General features: G+C 34.9%; 1 protein-coding gene across 2 annotated transcripts; it reads left to right on the top strand.

Annotated features, from left to right (window-relative positions):
* The first annotated feature begins 547 nt into the window (after positions 1–547).
* Positions 548–8,853, top strand: LOC114627791 (prolactin-2C5-like). 2 transcript variants are annotated; one of them, XM_028775704.1, is made up of 5 exons: positions 548–633; positions 2,868–3,043; positions 6,325–6,432; positions 7,494–7,676; positions 8,556–8,853. In XM_028775704.1, exons 1-5 carry the CDS (start codon positions 603–605, stop codon positions 8,742–8,744), a joined length of 687 nt encoding a protein of 228 aa, XP_028631537.1. In that variant the 5' UTR covers positions 548–602; the 3' UTR covers positions 8,745–8,853. The 2 variants fall into 2 exon arrangements, with proteins under 2 accessions (XP_028631537.1, XP_028631538.1); XM_028775705.1 differs by having other exon boundaries at positions 549–633; positions 8,562–8,852.
* Positions 8,854–17,191: the final 8,338 nt, after the last annotated feature.

The raw sequence follows: 17,191 nt of genomic DNA, 5'->3' as shown, positions 1-17,191 counted from the left end.
GACAGAAGTAAAAGATCTCATAGAGATTGATGAGTTTTAAAGTACCGTGTGGTACTATGATGGCCACTACTATGAAATATCAGTAACCGACTAGTTTAGTTAAAGAAGATCATTACCAACCTAAGCCAGATATATAAATTCACATTACACTGATAAGACTATTGTGGGGAGAAAGAAGTATGTTTGGATTTGATTTAGACTAAGGTCTATAGGCAGAGCCTATGGTTGCTACTTATAAGAACCAGAAGAACTATCAGAGAAACCTTGGATATAGTTAATTCGCATCAGTCTTCTTGGATAATATATGGTTCTGGTGATTTACAACATAACTTGGACCATAGTCATGGCATAAAAATGAAGTAAAGAATGCCTATATACCAAGGTTAATCATTGTTGTAATGAGGCTATTAGCTAATGATGGGTGAGAGTAATGGTATCCTCAACTTGGATTCCAGACATTGCTTCTTCCTGCCCCCTAGCAGTGTGTGGCCTTGGGGATGATGTGCTGCACTATATAGGAGGTGGAAAGTTAACTGGAGACAGGACTTTGGCTAAGCAGCTTTCCTGAATCAGCAGCCAAGCTGCAGTGGGACTTCGCGGAGATGCAGCTGTCTTTGACGCAACCAAGTTCCTGTAAGTTGCTCTTCTCTGAACTTCCTCAGGTTGACCTTAATCATTTCATTACTTGTAAAAAGATGGATTGGAAAGTTTAATTTTTGACATTATTATCTCTGTAAATGAAGTGAATGGATAGTCATTAATGCGTGATCCAAAGAAGTAAAGCAGATGAAGTTGAGAAATACTTTCAAACCATCTCTCTAGACAGTAACTAGAAACTCTTAGACCAGTGGTTCTCAAAGGGGAATCTTCTACCGAGATTACATAGTAATGTCTAGAGAAATTTTTTGTTGTCTTAATTGAACTAAGTTAGAAAAGAGGAATATTATTGATGTTTATTGGTAAAAAGTTATATGTCTACACAACATTAAATGACAAAGAATGTTCCAGAATATGGAATGATCACTTTTACAAAGGTGAAACTGCAGATATTGAGGTTTTTTAACTGTAATGAAACTGTAAGTTAGATTTTATAACAACTGCAAAAGGAAAAAAGCAACATACTCTGATTCCTCTTTCTCTACTATGAATTGCTTGACTAGAATGATATAATCACTATTATTCCAGGGATAAATCAATGAGGAAAACAGATACAGATTTATATAGCCTAAAAATTTTCATTCAAGGAAAATACTTTTAGCATGCATAAAATCTGTGTAAGTGGATACAAGATCAAATATTAGAATAGAGGGGGGCATTAGACATACAATCTTCTACCTCTGAAGCTATTGGCAATTCTAAGTTGCTGGGAGGGGGAAGATATATGTTTATCTGTGTAATTCCTGGTAACTTCATCAGGATCTAGTAGAAGACTACACCTCCAAGAATGCTTGAAGGTACAAATTGTTCATAATTTTTTTCTTAATGACACAAATATGTGTGGTTGAGGAAGGGGATGTGGAGCTGGCAAGAGTTGGGAAATGTGGAGTGAATATAAAAACATAATATAAAATCTTAAATGACAGGAAAAATGGCAAGTACCATTGTTTAAATTTGTTCTCATTTGCAAGTAATATGAATTGACAAGCATAAATTAGATTTTATTAAATGGTAAAACAAAATAATTAGCTCTGGTTAAGTTTCTAAAATACTATAGCTAAAAAACAGAAGGTTCTCTCTCCCTCTCCCCTCTCTCTTTCTCTCTCTCTCTCTATGTGTGTGTGTGTGTGTTCAGATTTTTCCTGTGAGTAAAATCTACCAATTTCCTACTTTTCAGTTGCACATTTTCAATTCTATTTATCAATGATTATGTTCATCAGAAAATTTTTTTCTGATTAATGTCACTAACTAAATAGAATTTTCTTTGTAATAAACATTGATTCATCATACTCAGACTGCTAAATATTGATGCATCAGTTATTCAAAAGTAAAATGATGATGACACTAATCTTGGTCATTATGAAAATGTTAAAACTGTATTATACAAAGTAGGCAGCTATTGGCAAAGGAGAAATTGTGACATGATGGTGCTGAAATATCTATTTTAGACTATGGCATAATTTATTGACACAATTCCCTACATTGTCAGAATTAGTAAATAGTTGTGTGTTTATTCCCATGTAGTTTGAAGATAAAACTAATGTACAGAGCTGTCCTTATCACATTGGTGCCCCATCTAATATTAGGGGAAATTAAGGGCCTGGATCAGTGGTAACCATTGCTGCCATTGAACAAAACTTGTGTTCACTTCTTGGCACCCTGTGGCTGCTCACAAATATATGTAACTATAATTCTAAGAGATCTGATGCATTCATCTAGATTGTATGGACAATAGATGTAGATATGGCAAACCTATGCAAGTGTAGGTAAAATGCTGGTATACATAAGATTAAATAAATGTTTCTAAAAAATATTCTTCAAACTCATGACTTACCTGTTACTACTGAAAATCAGCAGCAAGTCACAAGACATTAAATGGTCTGAACAGAAGGACTTCAGCACCTTGCCTTCACTCAAATTAAGCTACAAGCGTTTGTAGAACGCAGGGTACTCTTGGGTGTTATTTTAAAGCATTCATGACTCAAACTTAGAATATGAGAAAATTACTTAACATAGGTTTTCCATTGTAAGTTATTCATTACTCTCACAGTGATAAAAAACAAAACAAAAAACCAAACAAACAAAACCACAAAAACAAGTTTCTTCATAGGTGGCCACTGTGACCACAAGAAGACTTCCATTGACAAGATAGCTTTTAACATCACAAAAATGTATCTCAGAGTGGGTTCTCTACTTTTTTTTTTAAACAGGGATAATGCTCCTACTACTGGTGACCAACATGTTCTTGTGGAAGAATGTGGCATCAGTGCCCATGTGTGCAATGAGAAATGCTCGCTGCTTTACGTTCTTTGAAGACACATTTGAATTAGCCGGCAGTTTGTCTCATAACATCAGTATGGAAGTTTCAGAACTGTTCACTCAATTTGTAAGTACCCCATTGACTTCTGGCTTCTTATCAAATCAAGTCTGCACCACAATGGTTGATATACTGTATAGCCTAAAGCAGATAGCACCATAATCTAAATTTCGAATAAGCATTCTTTCTCAAGGAGAACTCAGCAGCTACTGAACTATATGGCTAGAAAAACAACACTTGCATGAAATGTAGAATATTAGCTGAAACACAATTATTTTATTATGTACCTATGGTTTACCATTTATTTTAATTTACTTTTATAACATAAAGGCATGCAAGATTTAACAAAGGAAATGTTGATTCACTTTCCCTTTATCTAATGGGCTACTTTTAGCTTTTATCAATCAATCAATCTGTCTATCATCTACTTTACATTTTAATGAAAATACTTTTTCTCACAAGATAGATAGATAGATAGATAGATAGATAGATAGATAGATAGATAGATCCTTTCCATGTCTCCCCTACTCTTTTGGGGGGAATCTACTCCTTTTGTGCCTCTCATTAAAAAAACAGGCTTCAAAATGATAATAATAAAACAAAATAAGGTAAAAACAAAAATGAATACATCAGAATTGTCCAAAACAAAGAAATAGAAAAGAGCTCAAGAGAGGACACAAGAAACAGTTCAACTTGTTCATAGTCTCCAAAATCCAATTAAAAAAAAAAGAAACAAGAGGTAGAAAGGACCTGGTGCAGAACCATCTCTGCCCTGTGCATGCTGCCTCAGTTTCTGTGAGTTCATAGGGGTATAAATGATGTGGAGTTAGAGGGCCTTGTTTTCTTGGTGTCTTCCTTCCCCTTTAGCTCTTATATTCTTTCTATCACTTCTTCTTCAGGATTACATGACTTCTAAATACAGGGAGTTGGTGGAGAAATCCCATTTAGAGATATGTGTTTCAAGGTCTCTCACTCTCTGCATTCTGTCTGTCTGTGTGTGTCTATCTTTGTTCTTCTGCAGGAGGAAGCTCCTCTGGTGATAGCTGAGCAAGGCACTGATCTATGAGTATAGAATAATGGCAGTAGCTATCATTTTATTTTATAGCTTTCTTTGGTTTTGCTAGTTTGTTTTTGTTTCTAGAAGAATGACATTTGATTTTACCTAGGTATCAGAGCTATCAAGTCTCAGGGTTTTGGTCACCTAAGCAGTGTTAGGTATGGGTTCAATATTTTCTGGAGTTTTCCTTAGTCAGGTATTGATTATTTAATTCCACAACCTTTATATCATTGCTTTCCTAGCATGTCTTACAGGTAGGACACCATTTTATATCAAAGGAATTGTAGCTGAGTTGGTGTCTATGTTTCTTTTTTGATAGTATGCAGACTACCTTCCTGTGACAAAGATGCTAACACACAAGAATGAAGGCTCTATGGAGCCACCAACTCAACTTTTTCACGTTCAATGAGTTGTGTAGATGTTATCTTTAGCAATGGGGCCTTGGCTTTAGTATGTGGAGAACAAACTATACTCTTGGCAATAGTACATCTTGGGTTGTGTCATGGTTTCTAACTCCTTTGGCTAATAATTTAGATACAACCCAGTACTCATATAGAAAGCTTCATTTGGTGACAAGAGGAAGTCAAATGGGGCTCAGCCTCCTCAATTAGTTGGCAATTGCATTATATTGCCTTCATATATGTATATGTTTTAGGAAGCTTATACTGTATAGATTGCCATACTACCTCTCAAATAGCTCCTAGTTTTAGCTATCATTTTAATATTCCCTTTCTTTCCTTTCTTCCCTTCCTCTTTAACTTTATTCTACCATTCTTGTCTGTTCCCTTCCACTGCATACTGCAAACTTGTAATAAAAGAGAATCCATTCCAGTGACTAGCAAAAATTAAGTAGAGTTAAAGACACTGGGGAAAGGAAGAGCAAGAATATTTATAATTGTTTTTCAGATTTCCAAATGTTATGAACTATTTATAATGAATTCTAAGATATTTGTTTTAATAATAACAAGTTCTGGTATATGCTAGGAAATTGGTTAGGTCTTCATAATGGAAGCACTTTGAAGGCTGTATGTTAGAAATTCTACTCCAGTCAATGAAGTCACAATATATAACTTTTGAACGTAGATGGGATGTGAGAAGTAGGCTCAATGTTTGAAAAGCCTATTCTTCCTAGCATTCATTTTACATGTTATTGTTTCTATCATTTAAATTTCCCAGTGGGAATCATCATCAAGACCATCCCCAAAATCTTTTAAACTATCAAATAATCCATTAATGATAGTATTAAATAATGTTTTAAATACTAGTTTTCAATAATAGATACCATAAACAATAAAGATATAGGAGTACATACAACAAATAATTAAATGGTGATTAATATTCAAATGCTAAATATGTTTCCATTTTAGTTCGCTCATGGCTTATGTTCTCTAGTACAATCTGTGCATGGTTTAAGACTTATTTAGTCATAACCAACACAATAGTATTCTGCATTCCTAATGACTTAAGTAAGGAATTCTTGTGTAGGTGGAAAGAAATGTTGTACAGTGTGGCATTTGTTAGAAATGTCACCTAAAGAATTGGTGATTAAAAGAATTGCAGATTTTAGCATCTGCTTGACAAATCACAACATCTAGAAAGACTGCAAGTAGTAAAAAGGAGACTGGGAAATTTGAAATTTAGGTGGATATAAACTGATACTACAGATAAAGGTTAAAATGTTGCTAAAAGTCTTCCCCAGGAATGAACAGCTTAATTGGCTATACAATACTAAATGGTCATCCTTGAAATAATATATACACAAATGTTAAACAGACTCAACAGGCATTGGTGTAGGTGCACCCTCTTGTGTATGGTGTGTGTGTGTGTGTGTGTGTGTGTGTGTGTGTGTGTGTAAAACAATAATAATCCAATAAAAAGATGCCAAGAGATCAGGTAGTGTTGGCACACACCTTTTATCCCAGCACTTGGGAGACAGAGGCAGGCAGATCTCTGAGTTTTAGGCCAGCTTGGTGTACAGAGCTCTTTATAGACAGTTGAGGATACATAGAGAAACCCTAGCTAGGAAAAAAAATCTTAAAAAGATGCCAAGAAATAAGACAGAGTAAGAGTGGAATGATAGGAGAAGTTTGATGATAGGAGAGAATGTGGGAGGGATTGAAGAGAAGAAAAGGAAGAAGAAAATATGTAATTGAATTTTAATTAAAATAATTTTCAGGGTCATTTATGTAATATATTAGTTTCAGTTTTTAGTACTCACTTTAAATTAATTACTTTCTGTTCAATTAACCCTTTCACAACTTCTCCTCTCAACTGAATATTTCATCAATTTCAGGAAAACCATTATGCTGATGTGCCTGGGCTCAAAGACAAAAGCCTCATGAGATGCCACACTTCTTCCCTCCCTAATCCAGAAAACAAGGAACAAGCTAAGCACACACATGTAAGTTTGTGCACAATGTAATTACTAGCAAAACGTTGAAACCATTCACTGGTTTTTCCATATTGTAAGTTATTAAAGGTATTGTATAGGCATGATAATCATTTATATGGGAAAATAGAGACAAAATATATAATAAAAGGTAAGCTATAATGCACAGTTGATGATTTGTAAGTGAAATGTGTCAAGTAACATTTTCATGTATCTATACATTGTCCACAGTGAGAGAACCCTTTTCCACTACTCACCAATTCTATGGTTCATACTATTCTGTAGGGGACTTTTAAACTCCCATTGAAATGCAAGGCTAAAAATATACTGATGCAGGCTTAGACAATGTAGTTGTATTTACCATATGTTAGCAATGGACCCTGTGTTGAGAAAACTGGTTGTATTAGCAATCAGTTAGTTCACTATCTCTCCTTGACTTTTAAGTATTAAATATATGGTTTTCTTTCTGTTTCTGACCATAAATACTGATTCTTAACTGTCCTCATCTGTGCCATGAATAAGAGTCAACTAAATAAAAGAATACAACATATACTGTATGATATTCAGTAATGTGTAACCATCCTGCTGTGTGATTTTAAGTCTATGTATTATGGCTGTGCTAATTACTATTTTTGTCATCTCACACTTATGAATTCGTATATAAACCATCATAATATTATGTTGATTAAAATTACCATACATCCTTATACATTTGTGCAATTAGAATGTGTCTCCATGTTCTGCTTAATGGCAAAACAATTTGTTTCATTTTAGTTATTATTCAAAGCATAATGAAATAATGAAGGAAAGTGATAAAAATCAAGATTATACTTCATGAGAGTCATCACTTCTCTAGAAACTTCATAAAGCACTCTATTGAATTTTTCTGAATTTAATTCATTCTAGAATTCTACTTCACAATGCAATGACTATATTTTATACTTCTACAGTTGAACTTATACAACAACAAAAGATTGTAAATACATATTTGAATAGGAAAGGGGAAGTTTATTTCAGTCTTTCGAAGAAAACTGTATTATCTAATTCTATTCTATTCAAATCTGGTTTCTTAGTATGAAGCTCTACTGAAATCAGGGCACATGTTTTTGGAAGCCTGGGAAAGCCCTCTCGATGATCTAGTGAATGAAATATCTACCATGAAAAATGTCCCTAATACTATCATCTCCAAAGCCAAAGACATAAAGCTAAGGATTCAAGCACTCCAGAAGGGGATTAATTCCCTCATCAGCAGCATGGTGAGTAGTCCCATATATGTCTATACACTAATCTTCTTATAAGAGAGGTGAGCAGAGCAAGAATAGAGTTTTGAATCAGTTCATTTAAAGAAAAAACCATACAAACAAACAAACAAACAAAATAAACAACAAAAACAGAAACAAACAAACAAAAAATCTTTGGCATCCAAATAGCTAAAAGCCATACTACTAATTGGATGCTGGCAATTCCAACTGTCTGAGAAGAGTTTTATTCAGAACCTTACATCATAAGGCTCTCCGGAAAAAAATAAGTGTTCCTCATTTTAAGTTGGACAGTACTTTTCCTGGCCCAAAAAAACAGACACCAAGACACACACCTAAGTACCTGAGCAGGTATTATCAGCACCATCATCCCATGACTATTTGCATCTTAAAACATCAAGTATAAAAATCACTGCATCTCAGATTAAGAATATTCACATTATATGAAGAACTGATTTGACCAAAAATAAGGTATGTGAGGAAAAAAATCTGTTTTCAATAAAAAGAAAAATGGACAATATTTCAATGCCAGGACCTATTTAAAAAAAAAAAAAGCAAGCCATGAACTTTTGAGGACAAAGGGAGAATCCTGTCATAATATAATGAACACCTATCCCTTCATTGTCCTTTTCACAAATCTATTTTTAAAATTAAATAAGCTACTGATTGTCCATTTATCAACTTCTGTAAGAATGTAGTTGATCAGACAAAAAGCACAAGCAACAAATCTTTCTCTTTTAGCTACCCTCACCAGCATCACTGATTCTAGCTAATTTTGACAATTCTAACTTCTTACATATTCATTTAGCACTTAGAAGGAATAGGCACCAAGATATTATAAAGTAATTGATAGTTGAATATATTTTTGATGACCAGCTTCAGAATGGAGATGAAGAAAAGAACTACCCTGCCTGGTCCAGACTGCCACTCTTGCAATCCGACAATGAAGATGCTCGCATTCGTTCTTTTTATGGCATGATCAGTTGCCTAGACAATGACTTTAAGAAGGTTGATATTTATCTCAACGTCCTGAAGTGCTACATGTTAAAAATAGAAAACTGCTGATACTTCCTCCATGTGATGTGCTTCTGAAATATCATGTAGCATCCTTTACAGTTTTATCCTTTGAATTTGGTGTTGTCTCATTTAAAAATAAAAAGTGGCTCTCTGAAATCTAAAATTCTCAATAGGGAATTGGTCAAAATTTCTATTATGGATTTTATATAACACAAATATATACCATCAACATGTTTCAGCCAAATACTTCACAAGTAGTAGAAGTTATACATGCAACCAATACATCTTGTAACTAATTTAATACTTAGGACATCTTATTACTTGTCAATTTGTAGGAAACAAGAATTGGTGTTTTTAGGAATCTTCCTGCTGAGACTATAAAAGTTGGAATATTTGTGATAATTAATAAAAGACAGACATTACTGATCAGACAATTTGGAGAGTACTGAAAGCCAATATGATTATGATTGATATGCACCATTCCTAAGTATTTCAAATTTTATAAAAGCTTAGTATCTCTCAGAACACAATTAATAAATGCTTCTTGATTTCTTTAAAATTTTCTTCAAAAATAATCATCTGATTGCTTATCTTCTTTGCACCATCTTTGACATATACCACATGTTCTTTACCTTGTATAGACCAAGACTCTTTGGACTGTCCTCAATTTCTTCTCATATTCACATTATTTAGTATTATTATTTCCCTCTCCTCCTTTATTAGGTGAAAGCACATGGTATATAATAAAATATAATGAGATTCTTAATGTTTCTAGCCCTTTCTTCTGGATTTTCATTTTTTGTCTTTTAGAAAATTAGGTACAGAATTAGAAGCTATAAAAATTTCAACCTCACTGATTTATGATTTCAATAATTTATTGCTGGCTAATCACTATTTTCTACATTTCTTGAATACGTACAGAGGTTCATACCACGTTAATTAATATAAAAATACTTTTGCACATATACTCAGGAGATTTTTCTAAAACTATAAACAAAGAAGAACATATATATTTGTAGGGAAATTGATGCAGTTGAAAACAATCATATTAGTTTATTAAAACTAGCCCAATAAAGCAAATACTATGTTTGCTCTCACTTAGGGACCTAAAGTTTAACAAAAATACTTAAAATCCTGTATATAGATTATGTGATAAGAAATTTAAGATCTCTAATGAATCAAAGTGAGCTAATATAACAGGAAGGGAGAGAAACCTTATTGTATTATGGGACTGACTGTATCTAAAGTACATTTATTTACTTCTATTAAAATAGTTTTATATAATCCAGTAAAATATGTACAAAACGTAAATTTTAAAATCCCAATATTGACAAAGTCATAGCTATGAAATACTGGTTAACGTCTGTGGGCTCAGAAGACATCTTCAGGTTTTCATTTGATAGTCCTTAATTCCTTGTTTCTGCTAGTAATACAGGTTAAATTCTCATATCTAAATATTCATAGCTCAGAACTCCAAAGAAGAGATAACATGCAGCATTAGTCTAAGTCTAGGTTGCCTTACTCCATAAAATATTTTCCAGTTCCTTCAATTTGCCTGCATGTTTTATGGTTTTCTTTTTCTTTTTCTTTTTTTTTAGATTTATTTATTTATTTTATGTATATGAATACACTGTAGCTGCTGTCTTCAGACACACCAGAAGAGGGCATCAGATCTCATTACAGATGGTTGTGAGCCATCATGTGGTTGCTGGGAATTGAACTCAGGACCTCTGGAAGAGCAGTTAGTGCTCTTAACCGCTAAGCCATCTCTCCAGCCCTTGTTTTTCTTTTTCATTGAAAGAAAGGCGATTGTTTATAGGTGTCCCATCCTTGTTACACATTCATCCATTGCTTATATGAATAAATATAACTAACCAAGTATCTTGATAGGAATTACCAAGGCATTTTGTAAATTTAAGGATATTCAATAGTTGAGTCATTTGGTAGAGTATCTGTACTGATTTTCAAAATGATTTTATCAGTTTGCAATCCTTTGATTATCTGCAACCTCATCAGCATTCTTCCTCAGTCATCTTCCTTATATAATCCATACTGACTGAGTTAAGATAGCAGATTTAATTTACAATGACATGATTTCTTATGACATGGAATGTTTTGAAATATTTATTGGAAATTTTTGTTTCTTCTTTTGAGAATTCTCTGTTCATATTCATAGCCCATTTTTTGGACTGGTATAATTTTTATTGGTTCTTTATGAGTATTTTATATATTATGGATAGTAATTCTTTAACTAGTGTGAAAATTATTCTTTTCCAATCCATGGGCTTTTTCCTTTGATTGTTTATGTGCCTACAAAATCATTCAGCTTTATTATGTCCCATTTGTTAAGTGTTACACTTAATTCTCATTCTATTTATAAAGTCATTTGATGCACCTGTATCTTGTTTGTTACTGCCTTTCTATTCTAGAAGTTTCAACGGTTTAGATTTTACAATGATATCCTTGATCCACTTATAGAGAGCTTTTATGCAAGATATAAGTACAGTTATAACTTAATCCTTCTACATATAAATATTCAGTTAATGCAGTCATATATCTACCTTTGTTGAAGATTCTTTTTTTTCTAGTACATATTTTTGCCATCCTTGTCAATTGTCAGGTGGCTGAAGTTATGTGTATCTAACTAGATGTTTATCTTCTGTCCTATTTCATTGATTTGCATACCAATTCTCATGCCAGGATCATGCTTCAAAGATGATTTTGAAAAGGAGTGGGGACAGTGGACATTTCTCATCTTGTTACTGTTTCAATTTCTTTCAATATTGTGTTTTGTTTCAGTTGTTGATCAGTTTTGTGTTAAAATTTCATAGTTCAGATGTGTCTAGAAATATTTGCAATTATGTTAATTTTAACTGATTAATAATAGGTTTTAAAATATTGTCTTATAGTATTATAAGTTTATTTGATGTTTTCTATACACACCTATGCCTTTTATTTTTATTAACTTGAGACTCTTCTCTAATTATTTTGGTTATTCTGGCAATGGGTTGGTCAGTCTTGCTTGTCTTTTGAGTTAATTAGTCTTAGTTTAATTCCTTTTGGGATTTGTTATTACTCTTTCATTAATATGAGATCTACATTATAATAAAAATATTTTAAATCTTGCATCTATACAGGTTCAAGAAGCACATAAAATACCAAATAGTACCAGAAACTATATTCCTCAAGGCATATTTGAAATACTAGATAAACAGAACCAAGATTGATTGGGCTGCAACCGTGCTCATGGGTATGGGTCCTGTTGGGCTGAATTGTGGGTCCCACATCTGCAGTCCCCAAGGGTTTGGGCTGCAGCTCAGAGAGGCAGAGGCATGGGAGGGAAGTTGAATGTTTTCACTCCATGCAGTGCTGGGCAGATGGTGGGCTGTGAGAAGCCATGGAACTCCATTGGGGTGGAGGGAACACAGTCTGGGGTCCTGTGGTGGCTATAGCTCTTGAGTTGGGGGTTCCTGGGCCAGGAGGTGGCAGGGAAACAACTGGTATCAGGCCCTTGGACTCTCAGCAGGGCTGAGTTGGGTCGTACCAGCTGAATCTACCCATGGCCGAAGTGGGGAGGGGGAGAAGCTCTGGCTGCAGAGATGAGACTATTGGTCTCTCTGACTTCCTTCACTTGGCCTTGGCTGGCTTGAGTTGGTGGCCTCCAAGGCTGGAACATAGAGAGGTCATCGGTGGGAGCTTAGAAGGTGGCTCTTTAGTTGAAGACCTTCTTTCTCCACAGTTCCCCACAGAGGGCCCCAAAGAAGAGAGATAGTCTTAATATATTTATTGCCATGGCAGAAAATGGATGAAGTTATACCCTGTATTCTTAGGGTGGGCCTAAGATGAAATACCTTTTGCAAGGAAGAGGGTCTGGGAAGGAATGCTTAATGGGCTATGCCCTCTGGCCTTTAGGTATCTCATTAGCATAGAGATCTGTCTTGAGGCTCTGTGGCCTGTAGTCATGCCCTCTACCTGTGCTACGTGACCTATGGTCACAAACCTCTTTGTGGGAGGGGCTGTAGCTATGTGAAAGGAGCCAGGGGCCCAGGAGCAAGGCCGATCTCCAACCGTCCCTGAGGGTCTTCAGGGTTCAAAGCCTGTGCTCAACCAGACCAGGTACCCAGCTACCTCTCACAGCCCAACACCCCACAACTGTATATTGAAAGTTTGAGATGAAAAGTGAATATATAGACATATGCACACACACACACACACACACACACACACACACACATACATATATATGCATATACACATACATATATATGCATATTTATATATATATACATATGTATATATATATATATATATATATATATATGTTTTTGACAATCCAACAGAAAAACTAATTTCTCAGGGAAAGTTTAGAAGACATAAGATCTTAGAGCAATGTATTCTGAGTTTGAAAAGACTACATAGACTAAGAAAGATCATGTTACCTATTAAAACTATCTGCAATAGTTGAAGAATAAATAAATGTAAACAATCTAAAATAAAATATTCTATGTCCTCTGGATTAGTCCTACAGAAGATACCAGAAAGAGGACTTCAAAGGAGGAAAAACATAGCCAACAAGCTCAGAAAAACAATACTGAATATAACTATTAATTTCTATAATCCTTTAGAAACTTAAACACAAATGGATAAAAAACAGCAACAAAGCAACTGGAAACAATACACCACTTACACAAAAAACTTTAAGTATTTGTGAGATGAATTCTCAAATCAAAATACGTGGTTAGTTAAAAATAATAAATAATAATAATAGCAATTACAGTAGGTCAAAATAATCCAAACCCCATATTTTTATTTCTTTTACAAAATAGCTTAAAAGAATGGCACCAGCTTACAGTGAAAAGACTGAAAATTGATCTCAAGAAATTAATACCTGGAAACAAGCAAACATCAATATCTTAATATCTGACAAAACAGGTGTAAAACCAAAATTAATCAATCAGAAGATTAAACATAGACTAGTTCATCCTAATCAAGAAAACAATTAATCAGGAAAATTCTACAACCCTAAATATGTATAAACAAAACCCTGGAGTACCTATTTTAATGAAAAGAAAATATTGAACTTTAAGACACAGATTAACCCAAGCTCAGTAAGAGTAGTTACTTTAAAGCTTTACTTACACTAATAGGTCATTGGTCCAGAAAATATCAGAATTAAATTATATTATACATCAAATGGAACAAACATATTTATTGAATATTCTTCCCAAATATCAAATCAAAGAGTAAAAATTCTAGACAAGAGCCTATGTAAGTTTCAATAAAATAGAACAAATTAGGACACAAAATAAATCTCAAATAATCAAAATAACTATGTCTATTCTATCTGATCGCAGTGTAATCAACCCTCAAACTAATGGCAATACAATCTCTAGAAATTACATGAACTCAGTAATACTAGACAAGAGAATACTGAATGATAAATAGATCAATGAAGAAAAATATTAAATGACTCCAAGTAAATCAAAATGAAAATGTAGCACAACAACATTTTGAAGCAGACTAAAAAGTTGTATAACAGTAAATTCCTATAATAGCCACTACATTTTTAAAAATCAAAAAGAGAACAAACAAACAACAAAAGCACACAACTCTAGATTTTGGGAAAAAAATGAAAAAAAGAAAACAAAACCAGAATTCAATAAACAGGGAAAAATAACAGTGTATTCTTATGTAGTACAAATTAAGCAGATACTACAGAAGCAGATTTTTTGTATTTCTTCTGTACTCCATGTTAACCATATAATCTGTAGTTTCATAAAATATGACCTCAATGAACTTATAGAATATCTTACTTTCATGGGAATAATCAATAGTGTTATATGCCAAAACTGAACCAATTCTTAAATGCAATCTACTATGAAACAAAGAAGAGAAGGAGGAGAAGGTGGTGGTGGAGTAGGAAAACAAGGACAACAACAGGAATAAGAATGAGAAGAACAAGAAGAGGAGGAAGTAGAGAACACACATTTTTGTTAAGAATGGAGCTGTTGACATGTCCTCTGATATTCTTTGTACATAGTTGCTTATGCAATAGAACATATATTATACATGTATTATCCAACATGTATCGTTATATTCAGTCTAGTCTGAACACTACAGAATTTGATTAAACATCTGCATTTTGCAGAGAACTTTTACCGTTGATGTTTAATAATTCAAGCAAAATATTAAACTCAAGTAAAGAAAAACATATTTCATAAAATTAAATACTCATTTATTGACAAAATCTTCTTCAGTAAGGAAATTCTTAACATAGTGGCTAAAATGATGGAAGACTTTTTTGTTTTGAAATTTTTATTAATCATTCCATTTGTTTACATCTCAAATGATATCCCACTTCCCAGTTACCCCCCTCTACCAACCCCTATCCCATGATATCCCACTTTCTGTTTACCCCTCCATCACACCTCCATCCTACATCTGCCCTCCCCCTACCCTTTACCTGTATGAGAATGCTTCCTCACCCACACATACTCTCCCGCCCCACCATTCCAGCATCTCCCTACTCTAGGGCAACAAACCTTCCCCAAACCAAGGGTGTCCCCTCTTGTTGCTGTATGGCAAGTCCATCCTTTGCTACATATGTATCTGGAGCCAAAGATCCCTTTTGGTACACTCATTGTTTGGTGGTCTAGTCTCTGGGAGAACTGGATGATGGGGTTGCAATACCCCTCTTGTCTTCCAGACCTTCTGCCAGCTCCCCCACCAAGTTTCCTGAGTCCAGCCTGCTGGTTGGCTCCAAGCATCTGCCTCTGCATTGGTCAGTTGCTGGGTGGATTTCCCAAGGAACTTTCACACTTGGTTTATGTCCACAAGTGCCTCTTGACCATGGCAACAGTGTTGGGTTTGGCGTCTGCAGACATGATGTATCCTCAGGTGGGGCCATTCCCTAGTTGGCTCTTCCTTCAGTCTCTGTTCCATTATTTGTCCCTGTTCTTCCTTTGGGCAGAAACATTTCTGGGGAAAAAAAACTTTGAGATAGGTGGGTGGCTCCATCCCTCAACCACTTATTAGTGAGTATATACCATATGAGTCCTTTTGTGTCTGGGTTACCTCACTCAGATGACAGTTCATGATGATAAACTTTTAAGTGGTAAGAAGAATGAAGTTTGAATTTTAATAGCTAAGTACAATAGTAGAAAAATACATTTGAAGGTCAGTGTACAGTCTTGTTTTAGAAAGACCCAAGAGAGAAAAACAGAGATAAAAGTAGTTGAGATTTTGATGAATACAAGACATTAAGGAAATTATGGATACAGTTGGAGAAGTCTATTTAGTTCATTCCTATTAGACTGTTATCATTATTGTAGGCAGAAGTGAGATTCATCTACAGCAACTATTACTGTATAAGAAGATAATGCTTTGGGTGGTTCATCTTATAAGTATAGAGAACATTTTTCAGTAGTCAAAAATTTAGATTTCTGCCCCTCCATGACCAAAAATACGTCAGCCACAAGAACTCCAAGTAGGGTGCCTGCCTACTGACCACACCCACCCTCTCACCAACCATCCCACCTACAAGTCTCGTCCCCACCTCATCACTGTGGTCCAGCCTCCAAATCAGACAGATGGTCCCTTTTTGACCACAGATCACACTGGCCCTCAGAAGCCTAGGTAGTCTAGCCACTAGGAAATATTCCCCATATTCTGGGTGCCTACCCACCCTATCCCCAGGTCTCCATCGACTTCTCATTGCCATGTCCCTTCCACCAAGTCATTTAGACACCCAGCTTGACCAGAAGCCATACAAGTCATAGTAACTCCAAGTAGACTGCCTACCAATGGATCCCTCTCATTCTTTAAGTCCCATCCAACTTATCACTAATACCTAAACAACCATCATTACTGTGTCTCAACCACTTCTCAGGAAGAGACCTCCTGTGTAACCAGAGGCCACTCCTAGCAATCAGAAGTCCAGATTCAAACTTGGGTAGAGATCCTCTGTTCAACCATGGGCTCAGAGGTTAAGAACACTGACAGTTCTTCCATAGGTCCTGCATTCAATTCCCAGCAACCACATGGTGGCTTACAACCATCTGTAATGGGATCTGATGCCTTCTTCTGGTTTGCCTGAGTAGGGCAATAGTGCACTCATATACATAAAATGAATAAATAAATCTTAAAGAAGGTGAAAAAGGAGAATGAGGAGGAGGGGGAGGAGGAGGAGAAGGAGGAGTCGGAGAGAAGAAGAAGGAGAAGGAGAAGAAGAAGAGGAAGAAGAAGAAGACAAAGAAGAAGAACAAGAACAAGAAGAAGAACAAGAAGATCAAGAAGAAAAAGGACAAGAAGATGAAGAACAACAACAATGACAACAACAACAAGAAGAATAACAACAACAAAAACAAGAACAAGAAGAACAAGAAGATGAAGAAGAAGAAAAAGAAGAGGAGGAGGAAGAGGAGGAGGAAGCAGAGGAGAAGTATGAGGAGAAGAAGAAGAAGAAGAAGAAGAAGAAGAAGAAGAAGAAGAAGAAG

Source organism: Grammomys surdaster, unplaced genomic scaffold (assembly GCF_004785775.1).
Source record: "Grammomys surdaster isolate TR1022 unplaced genomic scaffold, NIH_TR_1.0 258, whole genome shotgun sequence".
Taxonomy (NCBI): Eukaryota; Metazoa; Chordata; class Mammalia; order Rodentia; family Muridae; genus Grammomys; species Grammomys surdaster.
This window is presented reverse-complemented; position numbering and strand designations above follow the sequence as displayed.

Coding starts and splice junctions, on each gene's coding strand:
- LOC114627791 (XM_028775704.1), top strand. CDS start 603: ATGCAGCTGTCTTTGACGCAACCAAGTTCCT. Junction 634..2,867: donor TTTGACGCAACCAAGTTCCT/GTAAGTTGCTCT, acceptor TTTTTTAAACAG/GGATAATGCTCCTACTACTG. Junction 3,044..6,324: donor CAGAACTGTTCACTCAATTT/GTAAGTACCCCA, acceptor CATCAATTTCAG/GAAAACCATTATGCTGATGT.